General features: G+C 40.3%; 1 protein-coding gene across 6 annotated transcripts in view; it reads left to right on the top strand.

The window, feature by feature from the left end:
* Positions 1-24,488, top strand: part of RGS6 (regulator of G protein signaling 6) — a 266,662-nt gene that overhangs the window by 144,641 nt on the left and 97,533 nt on the right. For all 6 annotated transcript variants that reach the window (XM_051791575.1, XM_051791579.1, XM_051791580.1 and 3 more), the window contains exon 3: positions 16,347-16,446. In XM_051791575.1, coding sequence (XP_051647535.1) covers positions 16,347-16,446 — 100 coding nt within the window. The remainder of the gene's footprint in view (positions 1-16,346; positions 16,447-24,488) is intronic.

Here is a 24,488-nt window from a genome sequence, read left to right on the forward strand (position 1 = left end):
GCTTTTCTCTAACTCCTCACCCATCTGTGAAGGCCACTGAGTATTCCTTACCTAGCTGGCAATATGTTTGTGAGGCAACTCTCCTCTCCCAAAATACAGTTTTATGCTCATTTTGCACTCAGTTAATTAGGGCAAAAATCAAAGGTTCACGTCACTTACAATTAAAAATGTCCCTGGACTAAGTTTTGGACTCCCAAAGCTAATAGTAATATCAGTTGGTTTTGTATTTATAGCTTGCTTATGCTTTAGTGATAACAGACCCAATTCATGAATGTGATTTAGTGTAATATAAGCAGTAGAAATTTGTAAGAAACAGCATCCTCTAACTTGCATAGTCATAAGTTATTTTAAAAATTGTGCAGACAGATAAAGCTGAAAAGACAGAACATAGACTCTTCCTAAATTTCTGTGCTTTAAAAGAGAAGAACATCCAAGGCACGTGTTTTTACAATTACTTGAGATCTTTATTGAAAAAAAAAAAAACTTATAGAAGGGCTGCTACTGGTTTAAGATGCCAGATTGTGACCTGAGACAGTGCATGAAAATGGAGCATAAGATTGATCCCTCAACAGCGTACTTTAAGAGACAGCATCTCAAGTCCAGCTGCTGCTTGCACAGCCCCATTTGACCTGCTTTGGAGGGCAAAGCAGGCCATGGGAGAGTTCTGTTAGAGGAGCTGTGGCTCTATCCCCACTTGACCTCAGACACTGAAACTGGTTGGCTGAACAAACTGCCGGAGAGGGAGGGATTTCTCCGCAGGAGGAAATGCTGATAAAGAATCAGTGGATAAAGAACAGCAACAAGGCTAGAAATACGGATATAGGAGACTAAGTCCTTTAAAATATATTTGCCCAGATTTCCGTGAAGCAAGGGCTCTTCCAGTGTCCCATCTCTGCCTACATCTGTAGCTGCTACCCAAGTGTCTTACTGGGACCTTAAAGAAGGGGAGAGAAGGATATTTTATGCTAGTTTAGTTTTCAGTTCCTAGGACACAGTCTAAAAAGATAGGCCTTTTTGGTATTTCCACTTAGAATACACCTATACATCAGCAAACCCCTGTTCCTGCATACATCACTAAAAGACTTGTTTGTTTTGAGCTCAGCAACTAGGGCATGCCAATAGCATCATTCAGATGAAACAAATGCACCAGGTTACATGCAGCATTTTTGAATGAGTGAAACATCATTAGTTTTAAATAACACAAGAGAGCTGGGGAAGGCTGTAGTAAAGAAAATCCAAAAGCAATTCAGAATAATACTACTTGTGAATAATTCATTTCTGTATTTCCTTGTGCTGAGCATATAGCAATTGTTGTTGGCTCAAAGACTTCCATCAACCAAAGCATAGCTCTTGGCAGTGCCAAGATCTACTGGCAAGTCTAGTTCAGTGGTTCAGCATGAATGTATTCCTGCCTCCTACTCATCACAGAGCCTTTAAATGCTCTGTTCAGCTAGGTAATACTCAACATCTACTTAATAATTTGTTGGTATGTTACCAATAAATTGATGCAGAAGTGACCTGAAATTTTTTATATACATAAGATTGACATATGTGGGAACAGAGTTAGCAGGAGTGGACAAACTATGCACACAACTGCAGTGATATGCATTAGTACATTTTAATAGACTTGCTCATAAACATTAATTAAATGCAAACTTTAATAAACTCATCAATGAAAATGGTCAGAAAATAAATATTCGCAGCTGTGAATGTAAAAATATATGGAAAACCTGAGAATGCCATCATTAAGAGGAGTTTTTTAATAATAAAGGAATAACACATTGAAATATGTTATGGTATTTTATGGAGATAAACTTCATGACCAAATATCTATTGAAACTCCCACGAACATGAAAACCCACTCAGAAAGAGAAACATTGAAAAATACTATATGCAAAGTGAGCAGTTTAAATTCTAATAAGGGGGAGGATCTGTTAGAGATGTCACAAATTTAGTGTTACTTGTTCTTAAAACTGCCATATGAAGCAATGGCATGGCAAGTGGGGGTGAGTGTGCCGTGTACACCTGTATTTATGCTATGTGAATGGGTATTTCAGTAGATACTGAGTAAAATGACAAACAATGATTCCTACAGTGTTTGAAGTTTCTAGTAAAATGTACTTAACGAGAAGCCATCGTTAATTAACTTGGAGGTACGCAGTGGTGCTTACCTATTAAAATGATAGTCCCTTTTTCTTTTTTGATTAAGATACGAACCATGTATTGTTCATATTGAAAACAACATAACTTTTGCTGTTGTCTGAACTTGTGGAAAAGCTTCCTGTGAATTTCTTAACAGGTAGCAAAGTTTGTTTTAAATAACCAACTCTGGGCTGTTTGTCTTTCTGTTCAAGAATTTGCTGTCCTCTACCCTCCAAATTGATATGTTTAGAAGTAGATGCCTTCCAACTCTGTGCACTACAGCCAGGTAGAGTTTTTCCTGTGTTCTGATTCACAACTGGTTGTGTTAGAACCTTGGCAATGGTAGCAAACTCTAGTGTAGGAGCAAGAACAAAATAGCCCTGAATTGGGGTGGAGGCGTGTAACTGATGCTGGTTTTGAACTGGGTGCACTGTAGACTGCTGAGAGAGGAAAGGCAGGCTGTTAGGTAATTTGGTGAGTAACAGAAACACAGCTTCTCTCAGGTTTGCACTTCCAAGTTGACTGCAAGTTTTAGCAGGAGTTGTTCCCATTTAGATGGGTCATACATAGTGTGTCAGTTGTGTGCATGCTCTCTCAAGGCCAATGGGTGTTGAGTGCTCACTGCAGGAAGGATGAACTTTCTCTAATATGTAATCACTTGTTTTTGTAGAACCTGTAGACCTGTAATTCTCTCTGGTATCTCCCCTCCCCACCAGATGTGGGCAGGACAGTGGGTTCAAAAGCTGTACAAACAGTTTCAGAGGGACTATCAAATATATAAAGCAAGACTAAGTAAGCAGTATTTATGGAGCCCTTTCCCTCCTGTTGCATATGTGGTGCCCCCCAGAGTGCTCTCCAAGCTTGGGACTGGAGAGTGACAAGTTCTTGTACTTTCAGAGGAACAGATGTGTTGTGGGGAGTAGGATGACAAAGGAGATGAGGAGAGTGAGGCACTTGGAGATAAAGGTGTAGAAAGGTGGGAAGTAACCTTCCCTGAAGTCTAAGGAACCAATAAAGAGGAGCCACATGTTGTGAGATAGGAGGATCCAAATTACTCTCTTATTGCATCTGGAAAGCAAAGGCAAAATGCTTGTGGCAGTGAGTTGTTGCTAACAACAGTGTAGTGGGAAGGACAGAAATCTAGGCAAGAGAGGAAACAGCAAATACCAGGAAAACAAGCATTAAACCCCCAGGGTGACCAGGAATTCAGAGGCTGACAATACAGTGACAGTGATAGCGTGCCACAGAACTTTGCACTCAGGTGTATTAAAGTTGATAATAAATTGAAAAGGCCGTTGCTGACTCTGTGGATTCAGGATAGCAAGAGAAGGGACTAGGCAAATGGTATATGGAAGTTGGTGGTAAATCTTTTGTATGAATAAGGACTACAAGCAGCAGAGAATAGACACCTACTGCTTTTGGAAGCTTTTGCAGCATTATCTGCCTGATCTGAAAACCTGTCAGTAGGCTATATATCTGGAACCTAATTCTGATAACAGTGTCAAATCTGAGAAAGCAGTCAGACCTCTCTGCATATGAACTTGACTCCTGAATGTGAAAGGAGAAGAACTGGTGTTGAATTTCTGGTAGAGACTGTCCCGTCTCTGCAAGCATGTTGGAGAGCTGCTTGGGTCTGGGATGCAGTCTAGAGTAAGTCCCTTCCAGCATCTCTTTTTTGTGCTGGAAAACACCAGAAAATACCTGGTGGTCATGCTCTCTTAATGGCTTAGAATGCTCTCAAGAATGCCAGCTTTGAAATCACCATGCAGTGTGCAATCCCTTCTGCTTCCCTCTGGCTGTTCAGACATGTATTATTGATGGCCTTCCACCATCCTCTCCCGCCCTGCTCCTGCAGAGCTCTTGTGCACTGCTGAGCTGGAGCAGGTGCAGAGGCCAGCATGGAGCCTGAGCTGCTGATCTCCAGACTGTCGGGTCTTGTTTCTTTTCATGAATACTTCCTAACAATAGTAGGGACCACTTGATACTGGTACAAAACTGAAGTGGGCTTGTAGAGAATCTTTTTCATTTTTTTCCTTCTTTATCCAGTTATTCAGTGATTACTGACTTTCTTTTTAATGTCTTACTGGTCAGTAAGAAATGCAGAGCCATGTCTTGCTGAGTTGACTGCAGGTATAAGGGTACTGTCCCCCCACCACCCTGTTTAAGTAACAGATTTATGCAGTCTTATGTTTCCTGCCTTTGCGCTTCAAACAGCTAGTGTTGTAAGACATGTTAGATGGGGGTAAAGTGTCTGATTCATGTTGATTTTTCACTAGTGTTGGGGGGTTTCTCTTTTTTTTTTTTTTTTTAAAGTTGTCAGCATTAAGTGCCAAATCCTGCTCACTCACTTGTTTGACTTACAGTAAAATAAGTAGCAAAAAAATCTGTCAGCACTACTTTTTTCAGAGGATTTCTTTACTTTCTTATTTAGTCACATTTACGTAGAACATAAACCATCACTTTTAAAGGAATGCTCTGTATTTAAAATTGTAAAGAGCAGTAGTGTACTGTTTGCCCTTTGCATTTAATCATGGTTGTGAAAATGTGAATAGACACAGCATTCAAATATGGTTGATTTAAAAGAAATTTCAGTTCACTCATGTTTGTTCATATTTTTACATTGTATGTGTGCATACATGTATATATTTTTCATTAGCCAAGCGTGCTCATACTGGTGAGAATTTTGTGAGTCTGTCCTTAGAGAAGTGTTTTACTTCAAATAAGTATTCTTAGCTCTATGCAAATTGCAGTGGTCATATATTAATAGAAGGATCCACATTTGATCTCTCCATCTTAACAAAAAAGTGACATTGTTTGTGTCATAGCAAGAAACTGCTCAGTTTGTAGAAAGCAAGTGGCAAGAGAGAAGAGTTACTGAATTGCTCTGAAGAATTCCTGAAGCTTACTCAAAAGCTTATTACTCAAACTACCTGAAAAATGTAATAAATTTTTAGGTTCAGGAGCTGATCACAATGAAAAACGTGAGTTTAAAAAAAAAAAAAAGTTAAACCCAATCCACTGCTGCAAGACTGCATAGTTTTATTTTAGGGTAGAATTTATGTTTAAAAATGTATTATTCTTTGTAAGATAAGGAAGCACTAAAGAAATTTCTTTGTGCAAGTTTTGTTCTTATCCACAAGAATCATTATTGTACTTTAGCTTTTATCTTTTCTTAGACAGACCTATAGCTATATTGCTACAAAAAGTTAGCCCACTGAAACATGAATTGCTGGTGTGTTAGATACCTTTTAATTCTGTTTTAGAGCTAGTTTTGTTGCTTTCCAGTTGGACAGAGAAAAAACTTGGGAGATAATTTCTTAGAAAAAGACAATTTTGAAATAGGGAGACTTTGAGTCTGCCTCAGTCGTGAATCTTTCAATACTTTGGTGACCTTAGTAATTACCTTAGCTGGTAAGATGATGATTTGATATCAAAGTGAAAACCCTGTACACTCTTTTGTTAATAATTTACCATAAAATACTAGTGTCAGACTTGTCACTAATGAGATTTAATAGCATAGGGGTACAAGTCAGGCATGCTAACATGTAACTCTTTGTATCTAAAAGTCAAAGTCATATTTCTGAGGATCGTGTGTTTATAGAAACTGGATGGAAAAACAACTAAAAATAATCATAAAATAGTGATCTCAGTGTAGTTAGAAAACCATAAAATGTATCTTCCATCTGTGTGTAGAGTTACTTGCAGTGTATGAGGGAATGAGGAAGGCAAATCATTGTAATGTGATCTGTAACTTAGGTGCTTAAAACTCATGTTGTTTATGTGTGCTGCTTAGTGTGTTACTCTGTTTCAATACATTAAATCCATATGAACTACAACCAAATTCCCCATCTGTCTCTCGGCTGACATTCAGCAATTGAAAAACATTGACTCTTGTACATATTTGTGGTCATAAAATGATCCTTTTTTCATAAATGTATTTAAAAGGCATTAAAAAGCAATATGAAGAAAAAGTATGGTTTTAGAGTTATGAAAAAAAATTAAATCTGCATTCCTTCAGTCTCCAGTAAACAAATCTTCACAAAGCCTCTATTTTTCCTCTGTTCTGAAATTCAAAAGGAAATAACATTTCCTTTTGTAGTGTTACCTTTTCATCCTGGGTGGGAAATTTGGTGTTTTTTCTGTCTTTGTCCACCCCCCCCTTTTTTAAAGTAATTTTTTAGTTTTATATGTTAAAAAAAAAATAAAATTTTAAAAATTGCAAGGTGAGAGGGAGAGAAACAAAATACAACCTTTCAGTAGTAGTGAATAGGGTTTCCTCTTTTTCCTACAATTTATAAACTTCTCTGCTTTGCATCTTGAACAGCATTTGGGGGTGGGGAGGATGTATCTAATCTTTATTGTGGTAGGGCACTTTGCAGTGCAAAGAATTAAATGATGCACGAAATGACCTGTCACACTCTATTATGTGTCACAGTATTATATACACAGAGGAATGCTTAAAAAAAAAAGGCAGAAAAAAAATTCCTGAAGCCCTGCTTTATTGCTGTTTTTAACTGAAACATTTGGTTTCTGAGTATGTAGATATATTTCTGCGTAATTTATTTTAACTGAGCCACAGAAGTCCATCAACTACCAAAATAGGAAGAAGAGATATGCTGGACAGTTTCCCTCATCAATTCATTAGGAAAGAAAATGGTGGAAATTTGGTGCCAGGGCTACAACTTTCCTGCAGGGAACAACAAAACCCAGCTTTTGTTTCTCATGCTGGAAATAGCTTATGAACTACCTTCTGAATGGCTCCGAGTATCTTCATTACTGTGGAGAAGTTAGGAACATCCTTATGAAGCTTTGAAAAATTAATATAAAATGATTGTACACTTATTAAATCATAATATTTTCAAGATTGTGCTGCATAGTTTCATCTGACTTTGCCTGCAATTGAAAGTGCTTTAATGAAGCTCAGATTGAATCAAGAAGCCCACAGTGTAGAAGCCTTGTCTTAGGATTCATATGTCCTCCTTTTCACTACAAATACCCTTCTGCCCTTTCACAAGAGAACACAAATCTTCCCTCAGGTGTGGAGCCTAATTCCAAGTGCAAAGTTAGGCCTTACCATTTTAAACAGAAAATAGTCACTTTAAATTGGACTGGGTTTCTTTGTTTTCTTCCCCTGTATGCCGAATAGGGCCAGGAATGCAGCAGATAATTATTTCCCCCCCTCAACTGGAGAGTTTACTCCTTGTTAAAGATTTGTTAGAGAGGCAGAAAACCTATTTTGCTTTAAAAAAGTGAAAACCAGAGAACAATACAGTCCTTCCCGAGTGTTTGAGGTGATAAAATTACATTCCCTGCTTATCATTATTCAGATTTATAAAGACAGCAGTACCAATGCCAGAACCCTGATTGAGCATCCACGTACTGCATCCCAACTTCTTACCTGCTTAATATTTATGTCTCTGTAGTTCATTTCAATAAATAATATATTTAATTAAATACTTCAGATCAGTTAGACAGCAGTTGCTACATTTTGTAGCAAAGAGGGAAAACACTTAAGAGGAACAACTTGTCTTTTTACATCTGCTCAGCAGTGTTTAAAGTAGTTTATTTTTTGCCAGACCCAGGAATGGCCTTTTCCACTCTATTGCATTGAAAGACTCACCGTTACATGCCTATGATGCTGGGAAGAAGGTGGCTGAATAGTTGTGTCCTCCACAGCCTTGCATTGAAAGGCAGGCAGGGTGGGAGGTGGCAGCTCTGTGATTCCAACTCTGGAGAATGATGATGGGCCTTGAGAACATTGTCCAATTCCCAGCTTTGGGAAGGTGCAAATGTGAGTCCACCTGGGGTTGTGGATTTGGTTTGAAGTGATTTGGGTGCAGTTCTAACTAGCTCTGCACTTTTATCAAGACTTGGGGAACAGATTGGTGACCCACCGATGTCTGGCATTTTTCTGTTTGGAAGTGCCTTATATTTGATGCTCCAGAGGAAAGTGAACTTCCTCTTCAAGTACTATGTTTATCAAACTTCAGTTCAGCATCATGGGGGAGAGAGGTGCTGCTTTCTCATGCCATGTCACACACAAAGACCACATGTAATACTAAAATTCTTATGTGCTACTTCTAAATGGGCTTGAAAAACTGTCCTTGAATAATGTTACACATTGGAGACTCAGCCCAATGTTGCTGGAAGATTCAAAATTTCTGGAGCTTTCTCAGTTCCAATACAAAAAAAAAAATGGTTTCAGGATATTTTTGTCTTGCATGAGAATGATTAGTTGATGAGCAGGACTCAGCGAAATTCTGGGTGTGGAAGCTAACCCCCAAAAGAAGCACTAGCAAAATCAAAGCTGTTGAGCTAAACTCACTTCTGGCACTGGCCAATTCAAGTGGTTTGTGCAGTGTTATTTTTAGATGGCAGCTGGATCACAGATTTGCTTCTGGGCATTCCTGAGGCTGGGTTAATGGGCTTCACCTTTGTGCCCTGCCTGTGGTGGGATTGACAAGGGGCCCAAGTGTGTCTGCCTGCATGGGAGCAGGCACGCAAAGGAGCTCTGCCGTGTCACGTAAGGCATTCAGTCCTTCTGCAACAGTCCCCATGTGGGCTGTGGGAGGCATGTCTGCTCTTCTGCTCATTCATCACCGTATGAGCAGTCTGGAGACCTGCGTAGTTTTACATTCGGTGCAGTGATGCAACAGAAGAGAAAATCTCTACCGTTTCCATGGCAACTTGTGCGTCGGACCCTGGCTGGAGCTAGGCAGCAGGATGCTGTCAGTCCCTGCAGTCAGGGACTTCAGTAGAACCTCATCAAAGGAAAGCACCTACTCCTGTGCTCCCCCAAGCCCCTCTTGTTATTAGCATATGGGGACCGTGGTGAATACATTACCATAAGTGCAGATCTAGATTTCCTGTTATAACCTTATTCCATCATATTTCAACCCATGCTGCTGCTTTGTTTTGATCTGGCCTTCTATGTGCAGATAGTCGTTGCAGAACACTTCAGAATTATCCACTCAAATCTTGCTGAGGATGGCATGGTCAGATGGAAGTTAGTACTAGGTGACTGCTGACCTATGTAAAATGGTCTGGAAAGCTCAATTCTGTCACTAGCTGGCACACACCAACAGCCCGGATGCTGTCAGCACCCGTGCCTCTAGCAGGACTGTTAAGGGGACAGGGGGATGGATCCTTCTTCCTTTTTTTCCCCAGAGTGGTGTTTCCTTCAATTCAAATCACATACTGAGAAACACTTTATAGATTATTCCATCCTACAAGTTTCCTGGCTGGAATAATCTTTGAATTTATGCATTTATCTCTGCATAGGTTTGCATATATATTTGCATAGTTCATAAGTCACACATAAGCCACTCCTATTCAATAAATACTGGATGGCAGAGATGGTATATCTTTTTTAACCAAAATGTGACTTATCATATCTCAGTCATAATTCTATGACTACTTGGTTTCCACTGGAGTGTTTTATTTAAAATTCGTATTGTCTTCACTGGATATTTATGATACCTTCCTACAGTCATAAGAAGCTTAACACTTCTGCTTATAGAACAAAGTAAATATTTGCTCTAATTTGTAGCTAGCCTGAGAAGGTTTTTAAATAGAGCAGTTGTACTTTAGATGGTGTAAGATCTCTCAAGCTGATTATGTGCATATATGTGACATCTTTACCATAACTGTAGAAAGCATGGGGAAAAAAATGCACTGCTGTTCACAAGAAGCTTCTGTTGTGCTGTATGATGCAACAGTCCCAAGCATTTGCTACTATAATTTCATGGCACAATCCATAAGCAAGACTTTACTTTTCCTATTTTACTCAGCTTTCTAATATGCCAAAATGGCTTCCTCTTTTAAGCAATTATAGCTCATGTAGAATTTGAGCTCATTGGGAGTTGTCTGTCAAAATGTTTTTAATGAAAAATTGAGTTTGCATAACACTGACACATTGATGTCTTTTGCTTCTAACTGTTGACACTGATGGGCTAAAATGCTTGATTTTTTGGGGAGGGAGAAAATTGCATTAGTTCAACTCATTTAGAGAATCTCTGTTTGCTGAATTAATTTGCTAAGCTTTGTTTTTTTGCTGAATATTAAACTCTGGTTTTGAACTGTGCATATACTGCCTGAGGGAAACAGGCAGTTTTCCATGGCTACACGTTCTTTTGATGCAGCCCAGGCCTGAACTAGGGATACCATGCAGAGCTGGCCCTGTAGGCTGTGTTAGGGGAGACATGGTCCAGTCAAAATGATGCTTCCCAGACTCTGGTGTTGCACCTCAGCAGCTAAGTAAGTCACAGTTTTTACCTAAGAATTGTTTTGGTTAATTCAATTGGTGTGGTGAAACCTGTCCCTCCATGTATTGACTTGTGAGTAGATGCTCTCTTTTGTGAAGCTCTAGCTAAATTAGCAACAGTATACAATTAATCATGACAAATACCTTGGTGGTTGTTCCTTCACTGATACCCTTTTGTTCACAGTAGAGATATATGAATGCTAAAGCATGTTACCAGTTTCAAGGTGACATTTTTAGCTCTGTTTCACCATCCCAATAAACATCTGAAGATCGCAGTTGTTATTTTCTTTGTTCCCTGACACACGTTCAGATTTGAGGGAGATAAGTAGTATACTCTGCCTTTATCTGAAATAAGCTCTGAAATTTAAAATAAGCAGAGAGAACTCCATCAGGAAGAGCACAAGTTGCATCAGCACCCCTGCCCTCAGCTGTCGTTGGAAGATGGCCATGTGGAAAGCAGACAAACAGCCCTGCTGGCTGGCACGTTGGTGCTCTGGTGCCATTTGATTTTGTTGGGATTGTGAAAGGTTGTCAGAGATGGGGAGCATATCTTTCCTAGTCGTGTGGTGTCTGCTGTGCAAGGCACTCCAGGTCCTTGGACATCTTAGTTAAGTTTCACCACCACTGTGTATTTCGGTATTGTCTCTGTTATGCAAGAGAGGAGACTTGAACAGATGCAGATGAAGCTGATTGCTGAAGGTCACACCAGAATTCTTGGTAGTGCTGCCTTGCTGCTTTCCAGCGTTGTCTCAGAGGCAAGGTTGTCCTTTTTTCCTCAAGGGTGCTGAAGGGTATAGCCCTTTATTTTTTTGCCTCCTCGTCCTGTTTTTGAACAGAGTGAAATTGTCTGGACCAGTGAAGCAAGTTGGCTTCAGGCATCTTGTCAAATTAACTTTCCTTGTCTATGTGTGTGTGGGCTGTGTGGCAGGAGTCAGCAGGTGCAAAAGGTACAGGCATACTGGCAGTGTCAGAGGGCTAGTCAGAGGCACTTACGGGACCCATAAGAGTTGGCACTGTGAGAAACAGTCTATTTTAAACTTACATTTCAGTCAAGAGTAAAAGATCAAATGTGTTTATAATTATTGCCATCATGCTAGCTGACAACAGATTGACCTTTTCCTCCACACACCATCCAGCTCCACCAGTATGCATGAGAGCTGCTGTCAGCCAGGTCAAAAAGGATATTTGCAATTGCACAAAGCTGTCTGTCTAACCCTATACATTTAATATTAGCACTGATGAGTGATGCTTGGAGACTCTCCAGCCACGGGTTAGCTGGTGACAGGAATCCCCCCAAGAGTAGGGTAGCTGCTGTGAGTAATTGGTCAGGAACCTGGTGCATACCAAAATAATCAGAAATACGCAGCAGGAGCTTTCCTGCAGGGTCCAAGGGAGTTTGTGCAGCTAATTCAGAGGCTAGAATATGAAAAGTGCATTGTTTTCCTCACTAGCTCACAAAAATAAAATGGGACTGCGGTGGCCTCTGACATCATTATGTGGTCGTCACTCAGTCGCAATTGAACATGTTCAGCCAGGTAGCTCCAGTAGCTGCTGTTGGTGTCCGGGCATGGGGCTGTGGGAGGTGGGAACTGTTAGCTTTTCTTTTTCATGTGTTACTTGCCCTTCCCCTCAGCATGTCACCTTCAAGGCTGACCTTGACCAGGGCTCAGCAAGGCTGTGCATGCTAATGTGCAGCAGAAGGGGTACCTGCTTTACTTTGGTGCTGGGAGAAAGAAAAGCTACTGCAAAGCTGAGAGTCATTTTCCCTCTTATAATGGTAGCAACAGGAATGTTGTGTGACACTGACCCAAAGTTCCCAGGCTGTGGTTGTTACATTTGTTGTTGTATTATGACTCAGTTATTCTAACACATCAACAAATGTAATCTTTTATTTGCCCCTTCCTCAGAAAAAGGACTTCTCATCTTCCAGTGATAGACATCTTGGCTCTGACAGAAATTCAAGGTCTTCTACTGTGTGCCTTCAATCTCCTTAGACCAGCAAAAGTGCTGATAGTGGAAAAGAAGGTCTTATGAGTACTAGCAAATCCTACATATACATTAAATCCCCAACACATTCTGTGTCAGAGAGTATGTTGGTAGCCTCTCATAAACCACTTGCAGTAGTTTATGTCTCCACTAATGTGTTCCTGAAGCCAGAAGCCCTTTTCAATGCAATGCAAATGGAATAATGTGAAATAAAAACATTCTGGATAAATGTAGGGAGCAGAGTTGTCAGCAACCAGTCAGGAGGAAAGGCAGATCTGGTTTGTTAGGCATACATTACAGTGTGTAGCTAACAGTGACAGCAGATACATGAATTGCTCTGGCTTTCTTGGGGAGATACTGACCCAGAATCCACTTGGAGGGAAGAATAACCATTCCCTTTAATGATGCAAAATCAGACTATGTTGAAAGAGCAGTGACCCCTGTCATATAAAAAAAAAACTATTGCCTGTTCTTACTATGACTTTTGTTGGGCAGAAGTTAGTTCACTGAAGCTTGCTCATTTAGGAGTGATAAATATGAGAATGCTTTGTTGCGCTCGTTCTTGCTTCCTACCCTGATGAAATGAACTGTCCAGGGGCTCTGGCAAACAGGGAAACCTAAGGGATATTTAATGACATGCAGAAGCTGAAGGGAGACTCATTAGCACTCAAGTGTCTAAGTATCTCTCTTAAAAGCTAAGATGAAAAGCTTTGATGAAAGTGACCTTCACACTTGATGTTCCCTCTTTGCTTTTCTCCACACTTGAAGCTCTAATAATCACTTTTTTTCCGCTTTGTCACTGTATCACTTAATTCATGAAACATTTCCATAGCTCAGCAGGAATTTGGATCCAGGCTAGTAATATCTGCAAGCATTGGATGCATGCAAAACAAAGGCTGATAGAAAGGGTCAGATCTTCTCTTTGTAGTGAACTGAACAAAAACTGGACATAGGTTGCTAGATACAGGTTTTTAATATTTTAATTAATACTTGATTATAGGTTTAAGAAAGGATAAAATTATCATCAAATGTTTCTTTGAGTATGCGATGCTGTCCCCTCTGAGCAGTGCAAAAATTTTCCTGGAGAGCACAAGGAAAGCATGTTGGGAATGGAAAGAGTATGTACAATGAGGACCTTGTAACCCTGGGGACTCTTGGGCAGCAGACTGAAAATGCAGTGTGTGCTGAGGGAGGATGACGTGTAGTCATGTCTAGACCAAATGAGAGGACAGGGAAGAAAGGAGATATGGCATTTGAATAGAAAGGAAAGGAAAGAAGAAATAAGGAGAGCATTAAGTGCCAGTAGTCAGACTGGAAGACAAGAGTGAGAAGGAGCCATTTGGGAAGGAGTTCCCTGGAGTAGTTTTCTTTATTTTTGATTTAAAATTGCAGCAGGCTTTTGTAATTGTGACTGAAACTGAAATTAATGGCCCCACTTGAGATACCAGTGCCTGCCTGATTGCTTGAAACAGAGAATAGTTTAGGTAAAAACAATGTATCTTTCTTTTAAGATAATTAAAGTTTTATTTTGCTTGAAATGGAACTTTTCATAGGGTGTTAATGGCATAAATCATGCTGATGTTTCTTTAGCTTACAGTGAGCAAAAGAATAAGAAGTTTATTTTCCTGCATTGAAATAATTTTTTGAAGCTTATTTTTCATTCTGAATTTTTCATTGAAGTGAAAAAAGAGAAAATAACAGTTTTACCAAAAACTATGCTTGTGATTTTTGAAGCTCTTAAGTGTTCCTGGAGATGTGGAGGACTCATAACACATTCTAGGGTAGTTTCCTCCTAATATGCATGGAGAAAATCTTCCTCTGATGTCAGCTACAAGTGCATACAGATGAAGGTACGTAACAGGCTTTTTCATTGCCTTGCAGAAGTGGTTCTTAGTCTGACTGACCTTGGATGAAGTTTAAAACTCAGAATGGAGTCAGGCTCTTCTCTGTGGTGCCAAACAATAGGACAAGAGGCAACAAGCAGAAACTGATGCACAGGGAGTTCCACCTGCATATGAGGAAGAACTTCTTTACTGTGTAGGTGACTGTTGCCCAGAGAGGTTGTGGAGTCTCTCTCACTGGAGATATTCAAGAACTGTCTGGAGGCAGTGTGCTCTACGATGACCCTGCTTGAGCAGGGAGGTTCGACCAGATGACCCACTGTAGTCCCTTCCAACCTGCTCCATTCTGTGATTTTGTGTTCACCCTTCGCAGGCAACTGAGATGCCATGTCCCTCTGGTAGGTCTGGCATTGGAGCACCATAGCCTTAGGTAGGTCTGAGTTGATGACAAGTGATGCTGTCAGGCTCCCCTCAACACAGTGAAATGCTTCTTGTCCACTCTGGAGAAGAGCAGTTACCCCTCCAGGTATCAGAGATGAGCAGTTCCTTCTCCAGATATGCTCAGACTGGAAAAAAGCCCTACATTTTTAATCAGCAAATAACTTTGGATAAAGCTCAGCTAAAGGGGAAAAGGTGGTATTAATTTTCATAGAGATTGGGTTGTGGAAAAAGTAACATTATTCTCTCAGAAATTAATTGTAGGTACCCAACTGTCATGTAACCTATTAAGTATGTCAGGATATTTTCATCTTTGTGACTTCATTCCCACTGAGAATTTGTTCAGGACATGTGTTAACTTACAAGTAATATATAAACAAGGTGTGAACAGTTCAGTTAAGTGGTAAACTGAGGTTAAAAACACAGTGATCAAATTCAGTGTCTGAAGTTGGCAGGGAGATTGTCTTACCACCTTGGGAAGACTTGAAATTAAACTTGTTTTGAAATGTAGGTGTTAAGTCTGTGAAAAAAAATCACTTGTGCATCTAAATGAAGCAGCTTTCTGAGTTGAAGAGAGCACGTTGAGCTCTTAGGCTGCCTTAGGAGAGAGAGGGACTGTGCTCCCACCATGTAACCTTTCTGCTGGGGTTACATTTTGTAGCATCTGTGAGGAGAAAATCTTTAGGTACAATCAGAGCCGTACTCCCTGTCTGGCTGCCCTCGGCCCCTGTCACCAACAGCAGGTAGGGCTGTGCTGTCAGCTGCTTGAGCTAACAAAGACAACAGTTTTGGGTTTATTTTTGTTGGGCTTCTGAGACCTTATTAACTTGAAGAGAGTTTTTGGAGATACTGAATTTCTGCACTGTGCTTCTGTTTAGCTTTTTGTTCTCCCTGGTGTTGCCTTCAAGTAAATGTATGGGCAGTAGCCTTAAAAGGAGCAAAAATTCCTTCCCGTTTTAGAGTAAACAGGAGGAGAATTAAGCTCCTTCCTGTAGTAATTGGATCTTCTGATTGCCATGGCTCTTGAAGACAATTGTGTATTTTCCTGTATGTAATGGATTATGCATGTGCCCGTGAACTAAAAGGTAACTTGGCTGTGAAATTCCAACGAGTTTTTCTCTACAGTCATTTTACTCTGGTTATTTACCTTGTAGGCTGACCACGGGCGTATAGCATCCTAGCCTACAGCATGAGGCAGGGGAAGTCCAGTTGTTGTGTCTTGCATTCTTCTCAAGCCATAGGCAGTGACTGTCTGGGACCCTTTGGAAAATGAAAGCCCTTGCAAGGTTACAGTATTGAGGATTCAAATGAATGTGGGAACAGAGGTGAAAGTAGAATAGATGGAAAGCTCCTTAAGCTGGTTGAAGTGTAACCCAGTTCATCTGTGGAGTAAACAGCAGCTTTCTGTCACCCCTGGTCAGCAAAAAAAAAGCACAGTTGCAGTTGGCTTGTCAGTATCCAACCACTGTCTTCAAAGCTTGTCTATTGTCTCAAGATTTCTAATCTCAGGGTTTAAATTTGGACGATAGCTGTGTCTCTAGGTCTGTGTTTGTGCAGTAATGCACATGGTATATTTGAAGACCATCCTACCAGCAGGACTCCAAAGCACTCATGATATGTAAACGTTACAATCACTGTTTTGCATAAACCACAAAGCCTTTCCTTTCTTTTGACAGATTGAAGACATCATTACAAGAATGCAGGATGACAAAACAGGTGGAGTTCCCATCCGCACTGTCAAGAGCTTTCTGTCCAAAATCCCCAGTGTCGTCACTGGTAAGAACCCTGGTTAACAGAGAAGAGAACATAAGCTGGTACTTGCTGACTATAAGCAAACATGCTAAAGCCACAAAAAAGAAGGAACAACATAAGGAAAAAATGCCTCTGTCTGCTTATTTTTCTGCACGTTGTTCTGTTACAGGCTGAAGCATTGAACAAATATTTCTTAATTATGTTTTAATAAGCAAGCATTTATATTTCTTTGGGATGAGTTATTAAAAAATGTTATATAGCTTTTGTGGCTATCAGAGTATCACCAGTCAGGGTCATTCCCTATGACAGGGGTAGGACAATCTTAGGCAACAGGTCAGGAAAGAGAGTTGAAAGTATTTTCTCACTCCTATGCAGATACTCCTACTGGACTTGAATTACAGGTGAATGTGAAATACCTTTCATGCATGTGTGCTGCTTTATTAAAGCTCTATGTACAAAAGCGTGGGTGGTGCAGAAACTGGAAGCGAGAGTACAAAACTGTTCTTCCATGTATTTCCAGACAGAATATCTTCCAGTGCAATGGAGACTTTTGCCATTGATAGATGATGAGCGATTCAGGATGATGTGAAGTGTATGGAGGATTTGCATTTGGGTTTCTGGTACCCATTTTCAAAAGTAGTATTGACTACAGTGGCAAAAACTACTATTTTCCCTCTCTCCACCAGTAGACCATTGTCCAGTGTGAGATACCCAATTACTCCTGACATTTTGAATTTATAATGTTGTGTATCTTTGTAAAGCAAATACAGTTTTCTCTATCTTGCTGAGTCTCTTTCCAAATCAGACCAGATACTCACACTGATGAGTCTGTTTAGGGAAGTTTCCCCTCCTGTTCTGAGAAGTGAGGGGCATCATTCTCTGTGACTGTGATTTCACTGCAGTAAAATTCAAATGGTCATTAAAAATGTAAAAGTTGCATTATTGCATTTAGACACCACCAATAACTGAGAGAAGACTGGCACTTCAAAGGGATCTTTCTCGCTCTTGGGATTTTTGTCCTATTGTAAAGTAATGGAAAAATTCCTCTTGTCAACAGGGATGCTGGCAGTGCAGCTGGTGTCAAGGCATTGCAAAGAGGGTTCCCTGCAGAGTAACATATGTGATACTTAAAGCACTTAAAAAATGTTTTTACTGTAAAAATTGTTGGACTGAGCAGAGTTTGAAGTTGTTTTGATTGATTCAGGAGAGTGATTTGATTTCCTTGCATCAGAAAAAATGTCCAACTTAAGCTACAGGAATGGAATACAAATCTAAAGGGTTTCTGGGGGTAAGTCAGGCAATATAAAAATTGGAATGACATTTTTACTTAAAGGCATCTTGGTCCAATTATTTTCTTTTTATTGAGCAACAGACTCTTCTGTTTGAAATTGATTTCAGGGTGGTGACTCAGTGTAACTGGCAGTTTCAGGGTTAGGGTTTTACAGGGGAAAGAAACATGAATCCAGAATGAGATGTGAAAATTATGCTACTAAATTGCAGGTTATGGCTGGATCAGGTATGAGCTAATTATTCTTGAAGTTTCCTGGGGAAAACAACCGGTTTTCTGATTTGAAAACTTATTGCATAAGCTCAAGTCTGCAATACACAGACTGGATGTCTTAGGATTGACTCAGCTAAAACAGGTTTCTGATATTCCTGTTCATATTCATAGCATTAAAAAAGTAATTGATCTAATCATCAAGGTACCTCATGTTACTCAAAAGAAAAAGGAAACAGGAGACCTCACAGCATCTTTAAACCATGGTTAGGAGCTCCCTGGCACGATTGAAACTGTTCCTTTGCACTTGGTTCTGGAACAGGAGCTGCAATTGCATTGTCTTGAAATGACTGGTTTTCACAACACAGGGAATAGTGAGAGGGTGAAGATAAAATAAGAACAAAACCTCTCTCCAAAGCTCACAAAAAATGCTCAGATTTGGAGGGGAACAAGCTCAGTACCATTCCCTTCAGGTGATTTGAAGACACCTCCCTTGCGATGCATGGACAGTACATGAAGCTTCTGAGTTTGAAAAGTATGGGAAAATAATAGCCCAGCTGAGAGCATAAAGTGTTCTCCATTTCTCATTTCTCCTTTCAGATGCATAGACCTGCCTATTTGTAGACCAAAACCAAAAGAAATGTATCTAAAATATCAGTACTTGTGATGGGTGAAGAGACAACAGCATCTACATTTGAATGGAAGCTGAGGACACTGCATTTGTTCAGTCTGGGGAACGAAAAACTGAAGGGAAAGAGAGGCTATAGAGAAGACAGGATCAGATCCTTTCTCTGGAGTGCATGGTGAAAGCACCAAAGGCAATGAACACATGTTGCAGGGAAAGAAATCCCAACTAGATTTAGATTTAGGGGAAAAAGTTATTTAGGTCAGAGCAGCTGAGCATGGGCCCAGTGGCCTGGAGAAGCTGTGGAACCAGTGGTTTGCAGCTGTTCAGGGACCCCTGAGCCCAGCTGAACTGAGCAGTCTGACCCAAATGTGCACTTGGCCTTGCTTTGGATGAAGTTTGCACTAGACAACCTCCAGAGAATCTTTTCAACCTGAACTATTCTTATGATCATTGGATACTCAGTTTTAGTGCTTGTCTAATTCCGTACAAGGTCCTGAACACAAGAGGAAGAGCTTGTATTTTCAAAAACGTGGTACCCCCTCTTGGGAAGAGCTTAATTCTAGAGCCTGGCATTCTCACACACTTCTTATTTCTACCTGAAAAATAAAACAGCAATGCTGAGATGTGATTTACTTGGCAGGCTCACAGTGACTGTGATTAACAGGGATTTATTTTTGCTTGACACTTCTATTGTAATTGCTTCTCAAAGGAGAAATGTCAAATCTTAGAGAAAAAGAAATATTACAGGAGTGCTTTGGTGCTCTAAACAGGCAGCTCTGTTTATAGTACAGCAAAGTGGGTGTTTGATTTAAAGTTTGAATACCAGGGAAAGAACTGCTCATCTGTGTTTTGCTTTCATCTGTCCTGATGCCTTAGGTGTGAATGAGGCATTGGGTAATATGACGAGAAGGAGCCTCAGGGAGTTATCATTAATGGTCCTTTCTTGACAACAGGAATCTGGGAAAAAGGATGGAAAAAACCTTTTTGAATGTATGATTAGTCTGTGTGGGGATACTGTGCCAAAATCACATTTTAATCTGCATTAGAAGTAGCTTTGCATACTTACTTCTCCAGCTTTTGGCTCAAAGTAGGACAGTCAAAGGAGGACATATCACACCATTATCTTCTTGGTTAAATCTTCACTTTTACAGGCAAGTCATATAGAATGAAAGTAAGATGGAACCAGTCTGTGTGGCATCTGTGTGCATGTGTCAGACATTGTCCAATGTTAAGTTTCGAGTATGGAGTGAAAAAATGCCTGGGGGCAAGTATTGAGTAGTGTTGTGATCCATGCCCAGAATGGATTGTGAGCCAATGCACATGATGGCAGTTGCTGCAATAAATGGAGTTGTACATTTGTCTTTTAGTGAGAAAAAAATTCCTTGGTAATGATTTTGTTTCTGTAAATGAATTGGCAATTCTCTATTTTCCCAGTCATCAGTCTTGTAAGAACATCTCATTATACTAACTAGCAACAAAACTGGTTTTCTCTTTTTTTTTTCAATTTTCTTATAATTGCATCTTAAAACTAACCTCCTTTTTATTAGGAGTACCAAAACCACACTTTCTTCTCCCACTGATTCAGACTTGGTCCTATACAACGTTGCCAGAACAAGTCAAAGAGAAGTCAGTGCTGCAACAGCTAAGCTTTCCAGTGCAAAAAGCTGCCTTCATGCTTCCCAGTCTGCCCCACATTCCCAAACTCATTCCAGATTCTCCTGGGGTTTTTTTGTACTGATTCTGAGTACCAGCATCTTTGCTACCATAACCCAAGGGAGACATGCAGCCTAAAATCCTTGGACTATTCTGCCCTTCTCCCAAGAGATTTTGAAACAGCTGCATTCTGACCCATACCCCCGACTTCAAGCGGGCCTGTCCCCATAGCTCCATTTTGAGTGATGCCTCCTCCTCCCAGCAGCAGTCCCCTAGCTGGTCCCTTGCTCGCTCACTGCTCCTCACCCTTGCAACAACACTCAGTTCTCTTCTTGCGCTGCTCCCAGAGCTGCTCGAGTGGCTGTGAGCAGACTGATGGGTTCTGTCCTGGCTGCACTGTCTTGGATTAACTGCTGCCATGCAAGCTTCATGCACACAGACCTGCCAGTGCATTTCACTCCTGTCCTGTCATGTCTGTCTTATGTAAGTCCTGGACCTCTCTGAGCAGAAAGTGCCAGTATTCCTGAAATGTGCCAGATGGCCTGTCGCTACTTGAGACTCAAGAGCTAAACCAAATTTAAACTGCCGTGTGTCTCTTGTCTGAAGAAGCCAGCATGTGTCTTGGCAAATGCCTGTGGAGTTGTCCCAGAACACATCAGAATGTCACTCACTCAAAGCAAATGCATTTGGCTGGAGTACAGAAATCCCACAGTGTTGTGAAAGAGAGACTTTATTACTGATAGTGTTCCCTGGTGATGTAGTTCAGGACAGACAAGTTCTGCTGGAGGATTTCATACACCCATTGCGAAATGAGATCCCTTGGAGCCAGTCTTGAGGGTGTTGCCTTTTCCCTTCAGAAGAGCTCAAACACAGCTCTCATCCAGATATGGCAGCCAGAGGCACAAGGGAGAATTGAGTTCCTTGTGTCCAGGGTTTGAAAGGCCCCTGTTCAGATGAACTGTACAAAAAAAAGATGTTGTGGTGTGGGGAGCAGGACCAGGACTGGCAATGCTGGCCAGAGCCAGTACCCATCACCTAGCAGGTCCTGGAGAGCAGGCTGCAAGGCTGAGTGCTTGGTCAGAATGTTTGCTTTCTTAATGCTGTTTTTCCAGGGGTAGAACTTGCCTTGGTACCTTTCAGAAACTACTTTCACTGGGACCAAAACCTCCATGAGCTGACTACAAATGGATTTGTCTTCCCCAGACTGTCTGTCCAGCTGCTTGCATTGCCTACCTACAGGGCTTTAACTGCAGGACTGAGTCTGATAAAGATTTCCCTCAACATCTGGGTAGTTTTGTTCTAGATCTTATTTTGTCTTTCCTCTGTAATTTTACTTTGAAAAAATGGGACACTTGAAATGTGGTACTGTCTCTTTTTCAGGCAAAGTTGGAAGATGTAGATAGTCCCAAATCTAAACCAAGTTCAATTTTTTACTAAACATGAATGAGCCTATTTAGTTAAAACAAGCAAACAAAACCTACAAACAGATGAAAAAAAAAAAAAACACAAAAAAAATTGCCAAAACTTAAATCAATATCCAAACTAATTTTGAGGTGTTTATTGATTTGTAAATAGTATAAAGAACATGTTCATGGGTTAAAATTGACATATGTTTATATGTGCATATATAGTAGTGTATAATTTTTGATAGTTTTTCACATTGGTATACAGCAGATGCTGCACAGTAAATTCAGTAGTTTAGCAGTTGGTTGGTGGAAACTGGCTTGCCAAATACTGGTTGAGCATACAAATCCATTTATTTCTCATAAAAAATCAATTGTTCTGAGCAAGTTGCATTTAAACTAATTCAAGTCAAGACTGGATTTCGTTATAACAACTTATATTTCCTTCTTTTATGCATCTCTTCTTCAAATTGCACCCAGTGGAAATGTAATCCATCCATCCCTCAATAAGAAGTCTAGTATTTCAAAGCTGCTGTGAATCACAGAGCATTAGATGTGTCAGCAATTACATGAGTAGCGCATGTCTTGCAATTATCTTTTATCCTGTATCTTTCTCTTAAGCTCTCTATTCGCATGCCAGGAGACAAATTAACCCAGTTAAGGAGCCAAAGACTTATGCTGTCTTCATCCACAGCACCCTCCTCCATCCCTTTTTCTCCTTAACCGCATCCAGTTTTTTACCTTTCAAAGTGTGAGAGGGATGACAGAGGAAAAGATGAAAATCAGCTCCCTGTAGTATAGCAATTCTTTGCCTGTTTTTAATATGCAAATCAACACTTCATAAAGCAAAAGTTTAAAGGATTTGATTTTCAGAGGACAAGGGGAATAGTAGATTAATCGAATAGGATATGGTTTTCAAAGAAGAGAAAGCAACCAAAATTAACATTTTAAACAGTGATTATTCAATATATCTGCACACGTGTACACCTAAATACATATAAATAGTGCGCAGTTTTTCTTAAGAACAAGCCTAAGAGTGGTAACTGTTGCACTCAAGAAATAACCAAAGACAGGTTTCTGCATTCGTAGGTGCTATGCAGAGTGAGGACTGCTAGCGTTTGTGTATCACTGCCCTCTGCTGCAGCCAAGTTCACTTTGTACAGCTTTTCACAAGCTGTGCTGTGTCTGTATTGTGTGTTCCAAGCTCAGGTGTAGTTTGTGTGCTGCGTTTTGTACGCCACAGTAGTGGTCCTCCCTAGCTGTGTGGCATAAACCCAGCCCAAATATTGGGGTATGTGTGACTTGACAGCTACTCCGAGCTTTGAGAGGAAGGATGGCTTTCATAGCTGGCCATTGATGCCACTACTATGTGTCTGCTTCATAGTTCTCCATCCTCTTCAGGATCTCCAAAAGCATGCTTGTACATCATATGAAGCTTACACATCCCTTAAAAATGTGTGCATGCATTATAAGATAAATCCTAAATGATTAAATGAATTCAACCATCACTTAAAATTACCAAAATTGGGCATTTTACATACCCATGTTCTTTCATATGACAGCACTTGAAAGTAGTCATACCTGAGATGGAAAACACTGGAGGAAATGCGCATCACACCAGTGGGTGTATTAAAATCTGGCTTAGGCCACTGAAAACTTAGGAAACACATCCTGAGGCTTTAGTATTCAGTCAGTAAAATGGTCTCTCAAGTGCCTAAAGCCCTGAATATTATGAGAATTTTAACTTCCTTATGTTACAATTGTGAAGCTCCTTCCTGATCCTACTTGTCCTTGCTGTATTTCAACCTCTGCATCTGCCAAGTGAACCTGTGACAAATCAGAAACGTAAATAGTTATGCTGCATGGATATTCCTGTGGCCAGTGAAACTACAATGAAAAATCACCAAAATCACTAAATGGTCCAGCTTTATCTTTCTGCATTGACTTGTCTGTTTTTTCTAAACACCAGGGATACTGGCAAAAGGCAAAGTAAAACCAAGAAGACCTTCCAACCACGTGAGCAGAAATTAGAACACAAAATTATAATTTTTCTTATTGGTGAACATGATCATAAAAATTGCTGGGCTGGAAAGCATCAAATGAAAGCTATGAGCATGGAACAAAGCAGATCTGTTAAAAATGGTTTAATTTTTTTTGCCCCCCCAAGATTTGCTTTTAGGTCTTTTCAGGCTTTCAGTTGAGACTAAAAGCTGAAAGAGAGACAGATTCATGATAAATTGCCTGCTCAGCTCCAGTGTTTAGATGAATTGGTAATTCCACCACAATAACAAAAAATACTACATATTAAGAACATTTTATTGCTGACTGCAGTTTTATTCTGAAACAGCATTTAGCTGATGGAATATTGTGGCTAATGAATAAACCATTAAAAGGAAAAGTCAACAAATTTCAATGCCTGTAGAAGTACATAGGGGTGAATGATAAATGCTTTTCTGCATTCATCTTACAATCTTCAAAAGCGCAGCATTATTACAGAAAGTTCTTTCCAGATCTGAATGACACAGCAAAAGAGCAGAGATTAATTATAAGAAATGTGTGGCTTTGTTTTTCTGGATGTGAGTGTTGAGCAGACTGCACTCAAGATGCAATACGTCACCTCTTCTGTCTTCACTTCATTGCAACCTGGGAGTTGTGTGGTGAAGGATCTACCAACAGTTTTGTTTTTTCACACCTCTTGCTTTGTTTCTGCCCTGCCTCCAGCATTCCTGTGGGCTGCTAAGCATCAGATTCTCAGCAGAGCAGCTTTGCTCCTGCTGTGCCCAAGAAGCCACATACCCACCAAGGAGTATGGGAGATTTGACCCTTAGACAAACCAGTTTTACTTTGAGGTACTGCAAAGTGCCCAATGGTAATCAATAGCAAT

The sequence above is a fragment of the Manacus candei genome, unplaced genomic scaffold, assembly GCF_025592945.1.
Source record: "Manacus candei isolate 608988 ecotype Guabito, Panama unplaced genomic scaffold, ASM2559294v1 h1tg000033l, whole genome shotgun sequence".
In the NCBI taxonomy this organism is placed as follows: domain Eukaryota; kingdom Metazoa; phylum Chordata; class Aves; order Passeriformes; family Pipridae; genus Manacus; species Manacus candei.